The 17,278-nt window shown below is 41.3% G+C and overlaps 1 protein-coding gene across 10 annotated transcripts in view; it reads right to left on the bottom strand.

The window, feature by feature from the left end:
* Positions 1-17,278, bottom strand: part of MEGF11 (multiple EGF like domains 11) — a 293,615-nt gene that overhangs the window by 91,795 nt on the left and 184,542 nt on the right. For all 10 annotated transcript variants that reach the window (XM_052807167.1, XM_052807164.1, XM_052807170.1 and 7 more), the window contains 3 exons: positions 11,987-12,233; positions 10,193-10,313; positions 4,767-4,903 (listed from right to left, as the gene is read on the bottom strand). In XM_052807167.1, the coding sequence (XP_052663127.1) occupies positions 4,767-4,903; positions 10,193-10,313; positions 11,987-12,233 (505 nt within the window). The remainder of the gene's footprint in view (positions 1-4,766; positions 4,904-10,192; positions 10,314-11,986; positions 12,234-17,278) is intronic.

Raw genomic sequence — 17,278 nt, 5'->3', positions numbered from 1 at the left:
GAGAAGCACCAGCAGTACTGGCTGCTAGCCCTGCTGCTCTCAGAGTAGTTCAGCTGCAAAGGAAATAACCAGCAAAGAATGGATAACATTAGGACAGAAACACTTAAAGAAAATGAAATGCAATGAAGAACATATTAAGATGCCTTATGTCTCCATTGCTGTATACAGCCCTACTAGTTAGCAGGAGAGCACTGTACTCAACGAGATGAATACTTAGTCAATAGTGCACTATATCATTTTATATTTATAGAAGATGAAGCATTACCTGGCAGGGAGAAAAGCATCTGGAAATGAAATATTGACGACCTAATCCATTTACATAATTAGCCTTTTTCTACTAACAATTTAATCAACTTATTTATTTGGAGATCAAGCAGCTACTGCTAATGAATTTTATACAAAGAATACTAATAATGACTCCTCTGGAACATAAGAATAATCACAGCAGGAATTAGCTTTCTACTTAAACATCTTTCCTTTGCAACATATCAATCTAATGTGTCCATAGCACCATTAACACCCAGATACATTGTTCAATTAAATTACAAAATGAGCTGCTAAGCCCTAGTTATGTTTCTTGTTTAATTTACATTGCTTTCTGCCTATCTGGGGAGATTCGTATTATAATATCCACTGAACTTTAATATGTACTATAATTATTTGGGTTGGGATAGGATAATATGGCTGTCACCTGTAGAATTAATGGAAGCAATTTCACAAAATATTAAACATAAGACAGCCTGCTTAACAGATGAACTTAGTACATACACCTACATCTTTTCCAGATAATTTTTTTTCATGGAACAATGCTGTGAAGTTTTTTAGGCTTTTCTGTTTGTTGTTTTGCAACAGCGATCACATTTATGTAGCACAGACAAATATTAAAAGCCATCCAAAATACACAAACCTGGAGATTGCCATTCAGTCGATAAAAGATACAGGTACAAACACAACAAGAAGAGAATAAGCCTGCTCATATTGTTATAACCAATGTGGTATTTATTTTGTTAAGATTCTATCTTTAGGTTTAATGGCAATATGGAAAACAAAGCTAAAACAGTATGTTCACTTTTCCTGTCAGCCACTGAATTCTTAGACAGCCCCATCCTCAGCTTCTAACTGTGCTTCTGCTATTATTCCTTTCCAGTTCGCAAAACATACATTTACATGAGATATCCAGTCATTTTAGCAGAGCACAAAGCTTCCTGGAGTTGTTAATATTGCTTGCCAATTTCCTAGATATTTAGTGCCGTGCCACTTCCTGGAAAACAGGTAGGGAACAAAGTGTGGCAATTACACTTACATAGACCTTTATGACCATTTCATCTCCACAGCTATTTATCTAACTCTACGCTATTATCTTCTGCACAAGATGATGAACTCTAGTATTATATAGTAGTTACTGACAATTAAAAAATATTATAGTAGATAAAGTGTGTTTATGTTTTTATTCTTGTTATTCACAATATCTGTTATTTTTAAGAATATTTTTTCGGTGCCTTGTAAAATTTTAAGAAAACATTATTTTGTGCAGCAGCATTCTCCTGCTATATTTGCAATTATACTGTAACGCTGCAGCAGTTGCGTGAATCCAGAAAGTAAAATAGAGTTTAAGCTAAAATGGTGCTGACTAATCTGTCCCATTGTCCATGCTGTATGAACACATAACTAAGGAAAGCAATTTAGACTTTTTAAAGACCTTGTGCCTGCTCCTGCCATCACTGAAATCAATGGGCAATCTACCATTAGCTAACTGTAGTTAACAGCAAGGTAAGGGTATGCATGCCTGTTCAGAACAAACCATTACAGACAACGTGCTGTCCTAGCCCAAGTGAGAGGCAGAACTCCAATTGAATATAATGGGCATAAGGCTTCACTTCCTTTATTGAAGGCTGACTAAAGGCTGATAGATAAACATGTTTTAACCTTCTGAGAACCTGTTTGAAAGGTGGGAATTTCTAGGCTAATACAGTTTTTCCCTGCTGCTAGAAAAGCTTTCTGAACTGCACATTTACCTTTCTCCTGTTCTCATCCATCCTTCCACATGCCTGCATTTCTGCTCTTCTGCCTCTCCCTTCAGTGTCTGTTTCTTCCCTGCTCCAGGAGGGGGCAAGTGAGCCATTCCTAAGGGTTTTGCTTGGGTGCAGGTCCACAATGTGACCTTCCCTCAGCTTCTTTTCATAGAATCATAGAACGGTTTGGGTTGGAAGTGACCTTTAATGGTCATCTAGTTCCAACCCCCCTGCCATGGGCAGGGGCACCTTCCACTAGACCAGGTTGCTCAAAGTTCCCTCCAACCTGGCCTTGAATGCTTCCAGGGATGGGGCATCCACAACCTTTCTGGGCAACCTGTTCCAGCGCCTTACCACCCTCACAGTGAAGAATTTTTTCCTAAATATCTGGTCTAAATCTACCCTCTTTCCATTTAAAAATGTTACCCCTCATCCTATCACTACACTCCCTGTTAAAGAGTCCCTCCCCATCTTTCCTGTAGGGCCCCTTTAAGTACTGGCAGGCTGCTATAAGATCTCCCCAGAGCCTTCTCTTCTCCAGGCTAAACAGCCCCAATTCTCTCAGCCTGTCCTCACAGGGGAGGTGCTCCAGCCCATTGACCATCTTCGTGGCCCTCCCGTGGACCTGCTTGAGCAGGTCCATGTCTTTCTTATGTTGGGGGCCCCAGACCTGAATGCAGTACTGCAGGTGGGGTCTCACCAGAGTGGAGACGAGGGGCAGAATCACCTCCCCTGACCTGCTGGTCATGCTTCTTTTGATGCAGTCCAGAATGCGATTGGCTTTCTGGGCTGCAAGCGCACATTGCTGGCTCATATTCAGTTTTTCATTCACTAATACCTCCAAGTCCTTCTCCACAGGGCTGCTCTCAATAATTTTACACCTCTTCCAACTGATCATGCCTTATTTTCTTCCTCCCTGCTTCTGTCTTCTCAAGCAACATCTCTCTTTGGAGTCGAAACCTCTCTCACTTTTCTCCAAGCACAGATCTGAAAAGCCCACACTCCCTTTGCTCAAGGACAAATTCTTGTGAACTCCTGTCAGGTCTGCCCTGTAGTGCCCCCTCTGCCCAGTTTCTCCCCAAGCTGCCTTCTCCAGCTTCTCCCTAAGGGCCATCAGCAGCAAAACTCTCCGCTTTTGACAGCAGGCAGAACTAGGTCTTCTGCTTTGTACTTGCCATCTCCTTTCCTCATCCCCAACAGTCCTTGCTCTACTCTTATTGCTGGAGTGTGTAAGTGTTGCCATTCAGCAGCTCCATTACCGCTCTTTCCCTGTGCCACATGCCTGTATCAGAGCCAGCTCTTCTGCTGCATGTCCTCCCTTGCGGTTGGGGCCTATATTGGAAGTTGAGCAAAGAAGCTGGCTCAGCTACAGTCTGCTGGGTGTGAGCTCCCAACAGCTCTGAGACTGTTGATTCACCTACAGTCAGAAATCAATGTAAGTCTGCAACAACCAAATGAAGAGATCGAGACAGAGGGCCTCTGTCAGCCTTCCTCAGCATGGCCAGCACTGGGGACAGCTTGGGACTGAAGTGTGGTCACCTGTGTAAGTGTCCAGGCTGCACAGTTGCTTCCTTCAGTGAAATTGTCTCCAAAAGGAGAGAAAGAGAAAGCTTTGGTTAGCAACAGTAATTATATGGTACCTTACGACTGAAATCAATGTCTCCAGATGGAGGATGGGGGAAGAGAGACACACCGATGCGTTCTCCACTAAATTAATTTGAAATAATTAGTATTTCCACCATATTCAACCACATGCAAATCCTGACATAATCTCCAGAGCCCCCTCAATTACCACTGTTGATAAAATGGAAACAAGGAACTCCCACATTTAATGGGAAAGAGCATAACCTTCTGAACCCCAGTACAGTGTTGATGGTTGGCCTGTTTGCATGCTATAAAGACCTGCTGATTATACAATGAAGCAAGAAATGAGAAATTCCAGTGAGCTTTCCTGCCTAAAAGTATAATTGTAGCATATGTCTGTATACTGATACTAGCTTGTTCTAGCTAATAAAAAAAGGGAAGATATAGGAGAAAGGGCTTTAGCATAGCATACACTAGTGAGCTGTGCCCACGGTCTCTGGACACCCTGGTGACACAGTCCAACCCCTAGTGAAAACTGTATATGAAAGCTTGTTTAATAGCAGCTTCCCCACCATGTTGGCCATGCTGGCAGGATTAGCTGGAGGGCTAAGCCAACGTGTGTTACAATCCCACCTTGACTTTGCTGTGTAGTCATTTTGTTGAATCCATGACACCTTTGTAAAACAATATTATCATCTTCTCTGATCGATTTACGGGTGAAGGCCCTTGTTTATAAATTTTGAGGATTTATCACCCTTTGTTGGTGTCTGAGATGGATCAGTGCTGCAGCAGCACAGAGGGGCTGAAGGAAACATTAAACTGCTGCATTGCTTACTCTTGAGGATATTAATTTGTGTAAATATAGTTCATTTACATATCTTGTAAACATGTAATGCTCTCTATTAAATTTATCACTGTAAATATCTAAATTAAATTTAATCCATTAAATTTTAAAAGTTATATTAAAAAACCTCTGTAAATGGAGAGCATTGCCAATAAAAAGTAATAACATTGCCACATTTATAATGCTTGAACTGCTTCAGAAGGATGAACCTAATTGGAGCAACAGAAACATAACACCATTTTTCAGAGAGTAAGATTGTCCTAGAAGGGATATAAATATTGCCAATCCATGGCTAAAACTAAAGGCTTTGGGGTTTTGATTTTTACCTGTCTCCTATATAGCCAGCTGTACAGATGCATTTTCCTGTCACGGGATCACAGTGTCCTCCATTGTGGCATGGACAGTCCTGGCTGCAGTTAATTCCAAATGTTCCAGGAGGACATGGCTGTGTACACACCAGCCCCTAGTAAGGTTGCAGAAAGAGCAATATTTCAGTCAACATTCATAATGCAATAAATTTCTATATGCAGCTTGGATTTTTATTGTCCTTCTTGCTAAAACTAGATCTAAGTGTAGTGGCAATATTTTTTCTGTTTAAGATGGGCTAAAGATAGTCTCAAAATTCTGCTACCAGAATAAATGCCTGTCTACCCTATCTCCAGAAGGGATTTTTCTCACCACTGTACAGTCACTGATAATTCTCTTCTTTGTATCTCCCCTGTAAACTGCAGCTGGGGTGGCAGTATATTCACTGCCCCTTGAATAGACGCAGGAAGGCTTGGGAGATGTTAAAGGCAACCAGAGAAGACTACAAAGCTGCATATGTGCTAGCGGGTTTTTTTGTGAAATAGAGTCTGAAAAGTTGTTAGACCTATGCTGGGCAAGTGTCACAAAGTGAACATTTGGGAAAAGAGGGATAGTTGGAAAGGCTGCACTGGAAGGATGAAGTTCTGCTAGTTGTGATAGTCTATGATGTTCTCCCCTGTTCAGACAGCCCCACTTCATCCAATCACAAAGAAGACCAAATACAACTGCTGGAGAAGTCCTCTACTACTCTTCAGAACCTACCTACCTTCATTCCCTCTACTCTCATCCAGCCTCCACACTCATCTCTTCAAGCAGCACAGAATGGCATCTGCCAGTGTTTTGTCTAAGCCACGGAGGAAGCAGGATGGGAACAACAGACTGGGATGGTTGCAGAAAGCCACCAGTGATGACATAGAAGCAATTTGACTCTCCAGATCAGCAGTGCAGCAGCCTTTTGGCCAGAAGAAGTGATTTTGCAGTGGAATATCTGCCTAATCCCTGAACACTGGCTGGATGCATCATCCAACATCCTCCCAGCTCCCTATCCCCAACCTTAGAGCCATATCTCAGGCCCTGACTTGCCTCAACAACACATCTTGGTGGCTACCTCCTTCCTCCATTTTATGCTGCCAGCCCTCTGCTCTCCTGCCTCTTTATTCCAGTCTACCCCAAATCCTTGTTGCAGACTCCTTTTTAGTCCTCTTCTTCATCTGGACCCAAATCCCCATCTTTGAGTTGTTTCCTCCTTCCCCTCCCTGCTTAACCATCCCTGAAAGTGAAGAAAAGACAGACTGTCATTCTTGGTTGTGCACTCTCACACTGCTCATAAGGAAAAGCAATTGCTGGGCAAACCTTGTTCCAGCTTTTCAGCCCCAAGGCAGAGAATGCTTACCATGGGTTGTGCCTTTGGAGAATTTATCTGCCAAACTCAGGTGGGTTTCCCCCAAGTATCACATCATGTCCCCTGCTAAGTATCAAAGCCTTACAAGGATTTCCCTAGACTTTCTTAGAAGTTGTATGCATGTTTTTTTACGTGAGCAAACATAAATTCCAAGGCTGGCATCCGGCTGAGTAACTTCAGCCAAAACAAGTCTGGCAGTGCTGTGATCTGAAGATGGGGTCCTATAATGAAAATGTTTGGCAACTGTAGCAATTGGTGCTGCTGCCAGCGCCCTGCACAGTGTTTGAGAGAAACAGTGTTTTTCTGTCCCTATTATTATTTTCTTTTAATCTCTCAGAAGTCTTATTTCCCTAACCAAGCCCCAGGGGCTCTGAGTTTTGAACAAGGCACATATTAGACACAACTTATACAAAACATAAAACAGGAACATAACAGCTGCTTTCACTCCTTGGGGTCCTCGCTCAACAGTTTGGGAAGTTTAGCAATATCAACAACCCCAAAGTGGAGAGGCTGCTCTTCAATGTAACTATAAAACAGACACTTCAAGCCCTTCCCAAACAGTGATAGGTGGTTCCTTGCCTGTAAAATAGACAGGTTGGCCTCAGTTCAAGAACTTTCAGATTACAGTGTTTAAAAAATGGTGTCTCTGGACTTGAGTAATACACAACACTACATATCTGAAAACATAAGTATCCATTTATCTTGGTAATAAATACTTTCTCTCTTCACATCTCAAAAGGAACAGGATTTCTATCAACAAATGATGAGAAAGCAATACTCTGTGATGCATCCCCCCGGAGCCAAGAGAATCTTTAGGCATACTTTTTGCATTAATATGTACTAAGGGAATCCAAAACATCCTTCTCTGGAGGATCAAATGTCAGACCAACGTTTCCTGCTGCTTATACATCTGATCAGTAAAGTTCACCCCATCAGCACATTTTTTAAGGCCCTGATCTCATCAGCTTCTTCTTTGGACATTGTGTGATATATTATTACCATTTTGTAGTATAGAAAAGATTTTTTTCTGCTCCATTTTCTCTCACACGCCATGTTTAAAATCCACAACATAAAGAAAAATAGACAAAAATACAAATTATAGTTGCTTCATAAAGCCCAGAGGCAATGAGAAAAAAGTGATTAGCACAATGTGTTGTATTAACATGGCACCATGATGCAGAGCCTTGAGAATGGGATCTGGGACCAAAAAGGGTGTGCTGCCAGGGACAAATGTTCTGTCATGTGAGGAAAGATTGCTGCTTCCCTGAGCATGGAGATCTAGTCCTTCGAAAGTGTTTCTGAGAAGCATTGTAAATGCTAAATTTAACTTCTCTCCCTACTTCCTGAGAGTGCTTGGAGAATTTAATACTGCAAATGAGAAAGATGTATAGAATTAAACCTGTAAATTGTTAATCAGGCCTAAAGCAGCCACCCACTAATTCCCACAGCCACGAAGACACAGAAGTGGAAAAAGCCCAACATCGTAGTATGCTGGAAGCCACATTTTGTTGACTAGTTCAACAGTATATGCTGTTAGCCATCATCCTCTTGGTGAAAAACTCATGGGACAGTAAAATCTCACAGGACACAGCTTGTATAACTTGTTGTGCTTCTGGGAGAGTCTGCACTGGGTGGGAGGAAGCAGGAGGAAAGAAATATTACAAGTAATAAGAGAACTAGGCTTTGAAGATGGCAGATCCAAGGAAGAAACTAAGAACCCAAGAACCCTAGAATTTCCTCCTATTCAACTTACTGCCTCCCCTTGCATATCCCACAGGCAACCAAGCCCCTAAGGGAGCTGAGCTGCTGTTAATAAGCCTACCTTAGGAAAGGATGAAAGTCTCAGCTCATCCAGCAGCAATAAAATCCAAGTGGATTTGCACTTGTATAAATCCAGGGAGAATTCTCTCCTTCCAACATGATGGTATATTCAATACATACGTGCAGTCTCAAGCCTCAAAATCAGCAAGTAAAATTCCTGATGTCAAAGAAAGACTATCCATGGTGTGAAATAAAACGAATGCTGTCTAGCAATCCCATCTTGCTTGCTCGTTTACAACCCACTCATGTCTCACTTCTCAAACCATTCCAAACACCAAGAGTTAAAAATATAGCATGAAAAAATACTTTTTCTCTGTGTACTGAATTACCAGCTTTTCATTAAAACCCTGGAGAGACCCTTTATACTTAAAATCTCAACATTTACAAGCTGAGTGCTTTTACTTATCATTTCAGTTTCTTTCCCCGGAATACTTGATCTCTCTCTTCAATTTTCAGTTATGCTTGTTTCAAACATCAGTTTTTAACTCTAGGGTTTCTCTGGGGACAGAGCAGCCAACAACACAGTTTTCAGGAAAGTCTCTCTGGGCCACTAAAAATGCAGAGAAGAAACTCCAAGCTGTAAGAAACAGGGCCGAAGTGGGCCAGAATACACGACCACAGATGCTGTGCAGCCCCAGCACTGTGGTTCTTCTTTAGGGTCTATGCTGCATGCTAAAAGACCTCTAAAAACTTCCTGCTCTATTCTGATATTCTTTTATCTCTTTAGTGATTTTTTAACTTTCCAAAAAAAGAGAAAAATCCTGATAAAATACAGGTAAGGAAGAGTACAGCAAAACAGCTCAGATCCTTAGAAATATTGGCATGCAGAAGATAAAGGGAGATGAAAAAAATACCCTAAAAGTAATATTTTTATATTAATCATTTTATCGATCACTTCTTAAGGGTAGTGCCAGAATGGACTGATAGGCCCTCAAAAATATTTAAATTGCTTCCTTTATGCTTTAGCTCCAGTACTCTTTAGGAAAGAACCTTTTCTTTGCCTCCACTGAATGCCAGTCGAGGGTAAGGTGCCACATTCTTACTAAGTTTCTGAAAAGTTTTGCTTGCTTTGTCATTTGAAACGGAATAACATCATCACCACCTTTACCATGACTGGCCAAGTTAGAGAGACTCTAACTCTCCAGTTAGAGAGAGATTTTTCCGTACATAGCTTCCACCAAAAATTACGGGCAGCAATGTTCTTCTCCCATGTTGCTGCCTGATAGCCACCAGAATCTCATGGTTGGTACTTTTTAACTAAAAGCAGCTGTGTGATCAAATGGAGGCAGCATTTGCTGCACTAATCTAAAGGAACATAAACATCTCTCTCAGTGTGTAGAGGTTTCAACAGGTATAAGGTGCACATCAGAAGTCATAGTTGTATGATGATCTTCAGGGTCTTCCACGTATTAAAATAAAAAGTCACAGTACTTGTATGCATTAAAATCCAGCAAGATTGCCAAGACACTAATTGTCAGATACAGGAAAAATGCCAGGAAATTTAGTACAGCTAAATGATATGTAGGCCTGTGAGACTTGGCAAACCCCAAGAGAGTTAATTATTACATTATTGATAAAGTCGAGGACTTTTAAAATGTTTGGCCTTGCTTTCTTGACACAAAGGATTAAGGGTTAGGGCAACTTGCTCTCTCCGTGCAACCCCCGATGCAAGCAAATCTATTATAATCAATGGGAATTATGCCTGAGTAAGGACAAGACACTGAACTGGTCTCTGTGTCCTACGTATAGTCCTGCTTTAACGACTGCCTGAGCCACTGAATTCCCCCTGGCTTCTCCCTTTCCCTCTCTCCTGAAGGGGAAACAGAACAGTGCTTTGAACAATGTTGAGCTGAGCTTTGAGCCTTCTGTCCCATGTGAGGGCAGTGTCTAAGGGTGCAGGGAATATTCCAAGGAACTGTAATTCAGAGACAATTTTTTTGTCTCTTCTCCCACACAGAAGTGTAAAGAGTAGTCACTGCTTGGTTTACTGTTGTTTGTTTAACTCTATGATGGTAGCTACTAGTTATAGACTGATGGTCTGTCTGTGTAAGTGCTGTGCACACATAACAAAGGTGGTCCCAGTTTCAGAATTGTTAGAGCCTCGTGACAAGAAATAGCAGATATGCATCACAAGCACACAGGGAAGGGGTGTGCTGAGACAGTGAACAATTAACTTCCCATTCCAACCTCTAAATGAGGGATGAGTATGAACAAACTACACACCATCCATCCAGGTGGACAGGAGCACTCTCCAGTGATGTGGTGGCAGACTCCCCCATTCTGGCAAGGGCAGCGCAATTCACACTGAGCTCCGTGACTGCCTGGGGGACAGCGCTCTTCACAACTTTGTGGAGAGAGAAGAAAAAAAAAACCAAAGAGATCACTTAAAACAACTTACAGGAAACAATAAATAAGGAAAATCCACAACACAGGCCATCATGGGAGTCCGTATGCAAATGATGAAGCCTCCGTAAGCCTCAACTGGCATTACCAATTAGCCAAGATTTCTTTTATTTCTGCTGGGATTATTTATGTGCCATGGATCCAGTCCTGCAAGGCTGATGCATGTGTGTAATCTTTATGCGTGTACCAATTTCCACCCATCTCAACAGGACAACTCATATCCATTAAAATAGCCCAGGAAAGTAAGAGTTGCAGGATGAAGCCCTCAATGTGAATTATGTCACATGGCAATAAAAGCAGCTGCAAATAGAATAAAAGGATGGGATTAAAATGCTTGAAATTTCTCCAGTCACTACTTAATGTTAACATTCGCAGTGTATAATGGACGGGCAAGAAGTCAGCATCATTTAAAGGCTATTTAAGCTCATTGGGTCTCTCTCAGTATTCATGGGGGGCCAAAGTAAGGTTAGTCCCTGCAAGAACCAGTGTCTCCTACATTTGCACATTGGTGCTTTTCAGCATTGCTTCTTTCTCTAATCCCAGATTCTGAAACCAGAGTAGGTTCTTCCCCTAACTGACTATCCTTTGATGAGGATGTTTACACAACATATCAGGGGTTGGCCCTGCAAGTACTTACTGCTGAGAACTGACATACTAATGTTAATGGGACCACTCCTAATAGTAAGCAGTCTTTAGCAGTGAGTGCTTCCAGGACTGAGGTCACAAGCTGATGAGGAAATCGGGTACTAAATAAAATATTCAAATGGCATATCACTTATTTCTGAGGGTTAATATTGTCTTTATTTTTTACCTTCCCCTTCATGCAGGTCAACAAATAATATTAGACTGCAAAAGTATTAAGTCATCTGTAATAGATCTCCAACCAAATTCAGTGACTAAATTCTCTTTTCCCCTTAAATAATTTTGAAAAACATAATTACTTCTGAAACTACTGAAAGATCTCTAATGAGAACTGATGTTACACTGTGGGTAATTTAAACAAGGAACTATTGCTTGCTGTCCTAAAATTAATATGCAGATTTTGTGAATCCTACTGGTAAACTTTCAGTGTGGTGGATGGGGATTTAGCTACATGATTCTCGTTAAAGTTAATAGGAGTCACACTGCTAAATCCCTGCTCACTATGCTTAAAATTTACCCCCTAGATAGTAAGCCGATATAGTTAACAGTAATGCTTCCCCAGTTAGATTGAAAGTCAAATAAATTGGGGATGGTAAGTCCCATTTGATACTGCACTGGACTGCTAATGAGTAGAATGTCCAATTGCTTATAAAAACTCAACTGTAATTTGGATTGTATTCACATACTGAAGTTAGGAACAGGTACAGTTGTTGTACAAGCTGGAAAATATAATGGATTTTTAAGTTCACTTTAGCACTAAATTTCATTTTATTATGCAGACAGGTATAATTAGCAGCAAAAAAAGAGATTTCCTTTATTTAGGCTGTCTGAAATTCTGTTACCTCATTTCTACAAAGGAAAGTGTATAATACATAGATGGTGTAAATTTTGCCAATTACTCATTGCATTAAAAGCGGTCAAAGCAAGGCTGTTAAATGATGCAGAGTAAAATACACCTATCATTGAACTTACAATACCCCCGTGTATCCGGGAGCACAGTGACATTCTCCTGTTTTATGGTCGCAGGTAGCTCCGTTGTGACATTGGCATTTAAACTGGCAGCCCTTGCCGTAGCTCCCAGGGTCACAGAGCTCTTCACAGCGCCATCCTCGGTACCCATCTGCGCAGACGCAGGCACCCGTGATGGGGTTGCAGAGAGCCTCATTCTGACACTGGCAGCGGTTGCTGCAGTGGGGTCCCCAGTGATCGCTATCGCAACCTGGAAAACATACAGTCATTTACCAAGATGATTAGGAAAGTGCATCGTAAGCATCTCATCCCAGCCTCTTATGCTTAGGTTGGCAAGCAGGCAGAGGCCTTGTTAATACCAGGAACTTTCTAAAGGGCCCTCAGACTTTCTAAAACTACTCCCTGATCCAGCAACGTATTTCAGCATGCAAGGAGACGACAGCACTGGTATTATACCTAAATTTGAGGACTTGTTTAACACCCTTATTGGATCAGGACCTAAATCTTTTAATATCCTGTTTCTTAGTGCTCTTAGATAGCTGGAAGGAATGAATTTATAGTGGAATTAGATGCAGAGGATCACATCCTGACTGCAGTGTAGTTAATGGCAGGTAGTATTGCCAAGCAAATCCTGTAGATTTAATAATGTCATCAAATATTGTTTCTTTGCACTGTTCCCATAAGATAATAAATACGATAATCTAAAGAAGGCTTTCTGCTTTGGTGTTGCTTTTTTTTCTTAGGTTTTTTTTTTGCTGGAGTAAAGAGATGGTAGGGAAGAAAATAACACAGGAGATGGGATTTCATGAGGTTGCTTAAACCAGGCTTAGGGATGAAGGTATGGAGTGTGTATGTCGGGTAATTTCTGTGCTAGTAACAGTATGTACTACCATTACAGAAGGGCCCCAAACCCTATGGCCATTGACGCAGATGGGAGGTTCCCTGCAGAACGCAGGTCAACAAATAATATTAGACTGCAAAAGTATTGTGCAGTCACTGCAAAAGTGAAAGCACAGTGAGAACCCTTCACGTGACAATCCTGCCTGATCCCTTCTTGTTTGTGGACCATATGCAGGATGAGAGAGGGAAGTCAGCATTACAGAAACAGCTTGATCCTGATTTGCTATAGAAACAGCAATCAGAACCTGCAAAACACCCATTTAAGGTGTATGCATATTAAACAGACAGCTCAAAGCAAACACTCAGAGGTTAAGGTTTCCTCAGTAAATGGTTAGCAGAAAACCGAGGATTTCTTCAGTAGTCCTACCCTCCGCTTAGCGGCCTTTCAATATAGCTATGTCAAGATGAAGAAAATCACCGTTCTATTCAGAATAGAGTTGCTGGCAAAATCCCTGGTAAAGATGCAGTTACAGATCATTTTCCAGGTACAGCTGGTCGTGCTCAGACAGCTGGTTTCGATTATTCCAACAACTCCTCTGCTAGTGTAAAAATCCACTGCCATGCAAGAAACAAGTGTGTAATCCCAGCAACATAGCTGTCTTCACAAACTCTTCTATTTGCAAACGTGTAAACTAACCCCCAGACAACACTCGCTGCTTCTCAGGCCTGGATCTCTGTTTCCAGACTTAGCAAGGTAAATGTAAAGCCTACTTAAGCCTGAATCTCTTGTCCTAGAAATTTCATAGCCCTCTCCTTCTATGGTACATGGCTATAAACCCACACTAGATGACTAGATATCTCAGTTAATTTTGGCAATCTTTTTGTCCTTTTCATCTGTCAGTCTGAGGATACTTAGCAGAAAAAGAAGAGAAAGAGATTTTACTCAACTAGCATTGCTGATTACCAATTTACAAACTTGTGTTTCTTGAGCAACAGTGTTAAAGGCCAAAATAAACCCATGAGAAGACAATTCCAGCGTCTCCAGGAGGATCTTCAGGGTCTTACAGAATGCACGTGCAGAGAGATGGTTTCATGTTCTGCAGAAAGCAGAGTATGCAACATACCCCTGTGCATAATCCTGCTCATGCCTCACACAAGATACTTTATTGCTTTGCCTCATTTTTCCCACAGCTGTAAACAGGGATGATAGTTCCTCACTAACACCACCGGGAGCCAAGCAAACAAAATCTTACTCTTTATAAGTCTTAAATTATTACTGAGAATCTGTGCAAAGAGATGATCTATCTTTATTTCACATAGACACTCACTAAGACTCTGTAAGCCTTCTGGGGCAGGGAGCAAATCTGCTGGAGCTGATGGAGTTTCCCAGCAATTTCTGTTCCAGAAACACTGATTTGTTTTCCACAGAACTTGAACATCAAGGGATGCAGTTCTGCACCTCCACAAAGGGTACAAATCTGAACCATGCAAGCATAGCTGATAGCCCTTTGCATGGGGAATTGGAATGTGGGAACCCAACTTAACCCTGCCTGCTTCAGGGACCTAATTCCTACCTTACCACACTTCACATTAAAGCCCTCACTTCCAGACTGTGGGTTGCTCTGGGCTGATATAATTCCAGCTGCAATTAATTTGCCTAATATGAATAAATAACACTCATTAGAAGACGTGTCTTATATCCTTGGTCTTCCATGTCTCAGGTGAGTGCTCCAATCATCAGATTTGTCTGCTCAGTTTGTGTTTTTCACTTTGAAAGAAAGTGAAGGAGAAAGCAAACCTTTTATAGGAAGTGTCCTGGTTTCAGCTGGGATAGAGTTAACTGTCTTCCTAGTAGCTGGTACAGTGCTATGTTTTGAGTTCAGTATGCGAAGAATGTTGATAACACTGATGTTTTCAGTTGTTGCTCAGTAGTGTTTAGACTAATGTCAAGGATTTTTCAGCTTCTCATGCCCAGCCAGTGAGAAAGCTGGAGGGGCACAAGAAGTTGGCACAGGACACAGCCAGGGCACCTGACCCAAACTGGCCAACGGTGTATTCCATACCATGTGACGTCACATCTAGTATAGGAACGGGGAAGTGGGGGCAGGGATTTGCCACTCGGGGACTGGCGGGGTGTCGGTCGGCGGGTGGTGAGCAATTGCACTGCGCATCATTTGTACATTCCAATCCTTTCATTATTGCTGTTGTCATTTTATTAGTGTTATCATTATCATTATTAGTTTCTTCTTTTTCTGTTCTATTAAACCGTTCTTATCTCAACCCACGGGTTTTGCTTCTTTTCCTGATTTTCTCCCCCATCCCACTGGGTGGGGGGGAGTGAGTGAGCGGCTGCGTGGTATTTAGTTGCTGGCTGGGGTTAAACCACGACAGGAAGGAAAAACCATTTCCCATGGTCAGCTCAAACATCTTGTTTCACATTTATAGTGTCTGCCCCAAACACAACTCCTTTTATGTAAATCAATCTTATTTGAATACTTATATACTATTTATATTTGCTCATATGCTTGCTTTCTCCCTGTACCAAATTTCACTCCACAATCTAGCCAAAGGCAAGAGCAAAATGCTGAAGTAAAGAGCAGAAATTCCTCTAATTGGTTGTAAAATCATAAAAACCCAAAGCTTGATAATAAAAGAAGCCTGCAGTGACCAGAAAACCAGCTGGCAGTTAGACAGATTTTTCCAAAGGCTTCTAAGTACAAGGCATCAGTGAGCACACATTTCAACATTCAGTATGTTTAGGCCAAAGTAGCTAGCCAAAATGTTTTAATTATCTATGAAATAAAACAGCTTGGCATACCAGATAGCTACTAAGAATGTGAATTTCATGGGGATTTATTAGGGAGAGGACATAAAAATGAGGATTAAAGTACATCTGAATGCTCATAGAAGACACAGAAAAAAACTGAATTACAAAAAGATGGGGCTTCTACCATGTCTCATTTACAATGCCTGATACAGCCTTTGCACTTGTTAGGCTTCTTTTTATCTTCCTAAAACTACCAGCAGGTTTTGACTACATTTCTCTAAATGGTTTGAAACCGGAGTCATAGTATGTGTCTATACTCAAGGTTAACACAGTATGTATGTACGACCAAGGTGAACATCCTGTTGTCTCTCTAGTGACGGGATCATATATACACAATGACAAGTTGGCCTTTTCTCGATTTAAGTCTTTACCTCAGATGGTAAAGATTTTCTGCTTTTAGCTATCGGTTCAAGCCCTATATATGTCACAATGAGCAGAGCCATTTCATGCACTATCAATTCATCCACTGCTGATTAATTGCAAAGGGAATTGAGTGAAATTCATTGGCAATATGCTAGTGTAAAATTTGTGATAATGAAATATCTTCCTCACCTGATTTTACACTGCAGTAATCTCACATGAAAATAAGACCTTTGTTGCTCAAAGTTTATCAATTCCTGTTGGTTTTCTTTACCCCTTTCCTTTAAGTCCCATATTGCAGTGACAGGCTGTGGAGTTGCAAGTAAATTCTTTACCAATGTGATTTCATTGGGACATTATGTGATATTTATATTGTGACTACTCATAGATCTGCACTGTGGCAACTTCTATACCTTTACAAAGGCAGGCAGATACAGAGCTGATAAGCTAAGTCCAAGTACTTATTCATGCAAGTAATTCCACTGAGCTCAGTAGGACCGCTTGTGTGTGAGACTACTCAAGTGCATAACTAGCAATGGGATTGGGGTCTAGTAGTTCCTGCTAGAAAATTAAAAAACAGAAGAAACCAAAGACTCCAGCAACCAAGACATATATTTTCTATATACATCAGTGTGGCATATCCTAGCTGGTATGTGATAGCGATTCCAGTTTCTGAGATACAGGGCAAAGCAGCCACGGAGCCACGGAAGCCTGCTGCGCTTCAGGATTGTTAGCTCCACTTCTCCTGTGGGCACAGAGAGGCCATTTTAAAATACAACCCCAAGCCCAGCACAGTGCAATCCTGCTCTTGTTGATAGCCTCTATGTGTTACCATAATAGAGATAAATAATAATAGCAACAACATGTGAACAGAAAGCTGATTAAAGCTTACACAAGAGCTACACTGTAAATGCATATGCCATTAAAAATGTCAAAATGATACAGAGACTTTAACTATACCATCAATAAGAAAAGCAACCTGAGAGTGGTGATGTCAGGGAGGTACAAATGCTCCCTTTAGACTGCATGTGTGGATGTCAATACCATGAGAGATGAGTCTGAAATAGCTAGCTCTCTCTTGGGAGATGCTACATTAAAGGGAGCTGCCATATTTCAGGTCATGTGCTAACATTCCCTGGCAAACGTGCTAACTTACTCACTTTTTCTCCTTCGAAAATATGACTAGAGATTAATCGCCACCAATAAAAATGAATATAACTCTGTAAAGGATGATGCTGGGTTCCTAAGCATAATTACAGTTGTCTGCA

Source organism: Harpia harpyja, chromosome 14 (assembly GCF_026419915.1).
Source record: "Harpia harpyja isolate bHarHar1 chromosome 14, bHarHar1 primary haplotype, whole genome shotgun sequence".
NCBI classification, from domain to species: domain Eukaryota; kingdom Metazoa; phylum Chordata; class Aves; order Accipitriformes; family Accipitridae; genus Harpia; species Harpia harpyja.
The sequence above is the reverse complement of the archived record's forward strand: the minus strand, read 5'-3'. Positions and strand labels throughout refer to the sequence as shown.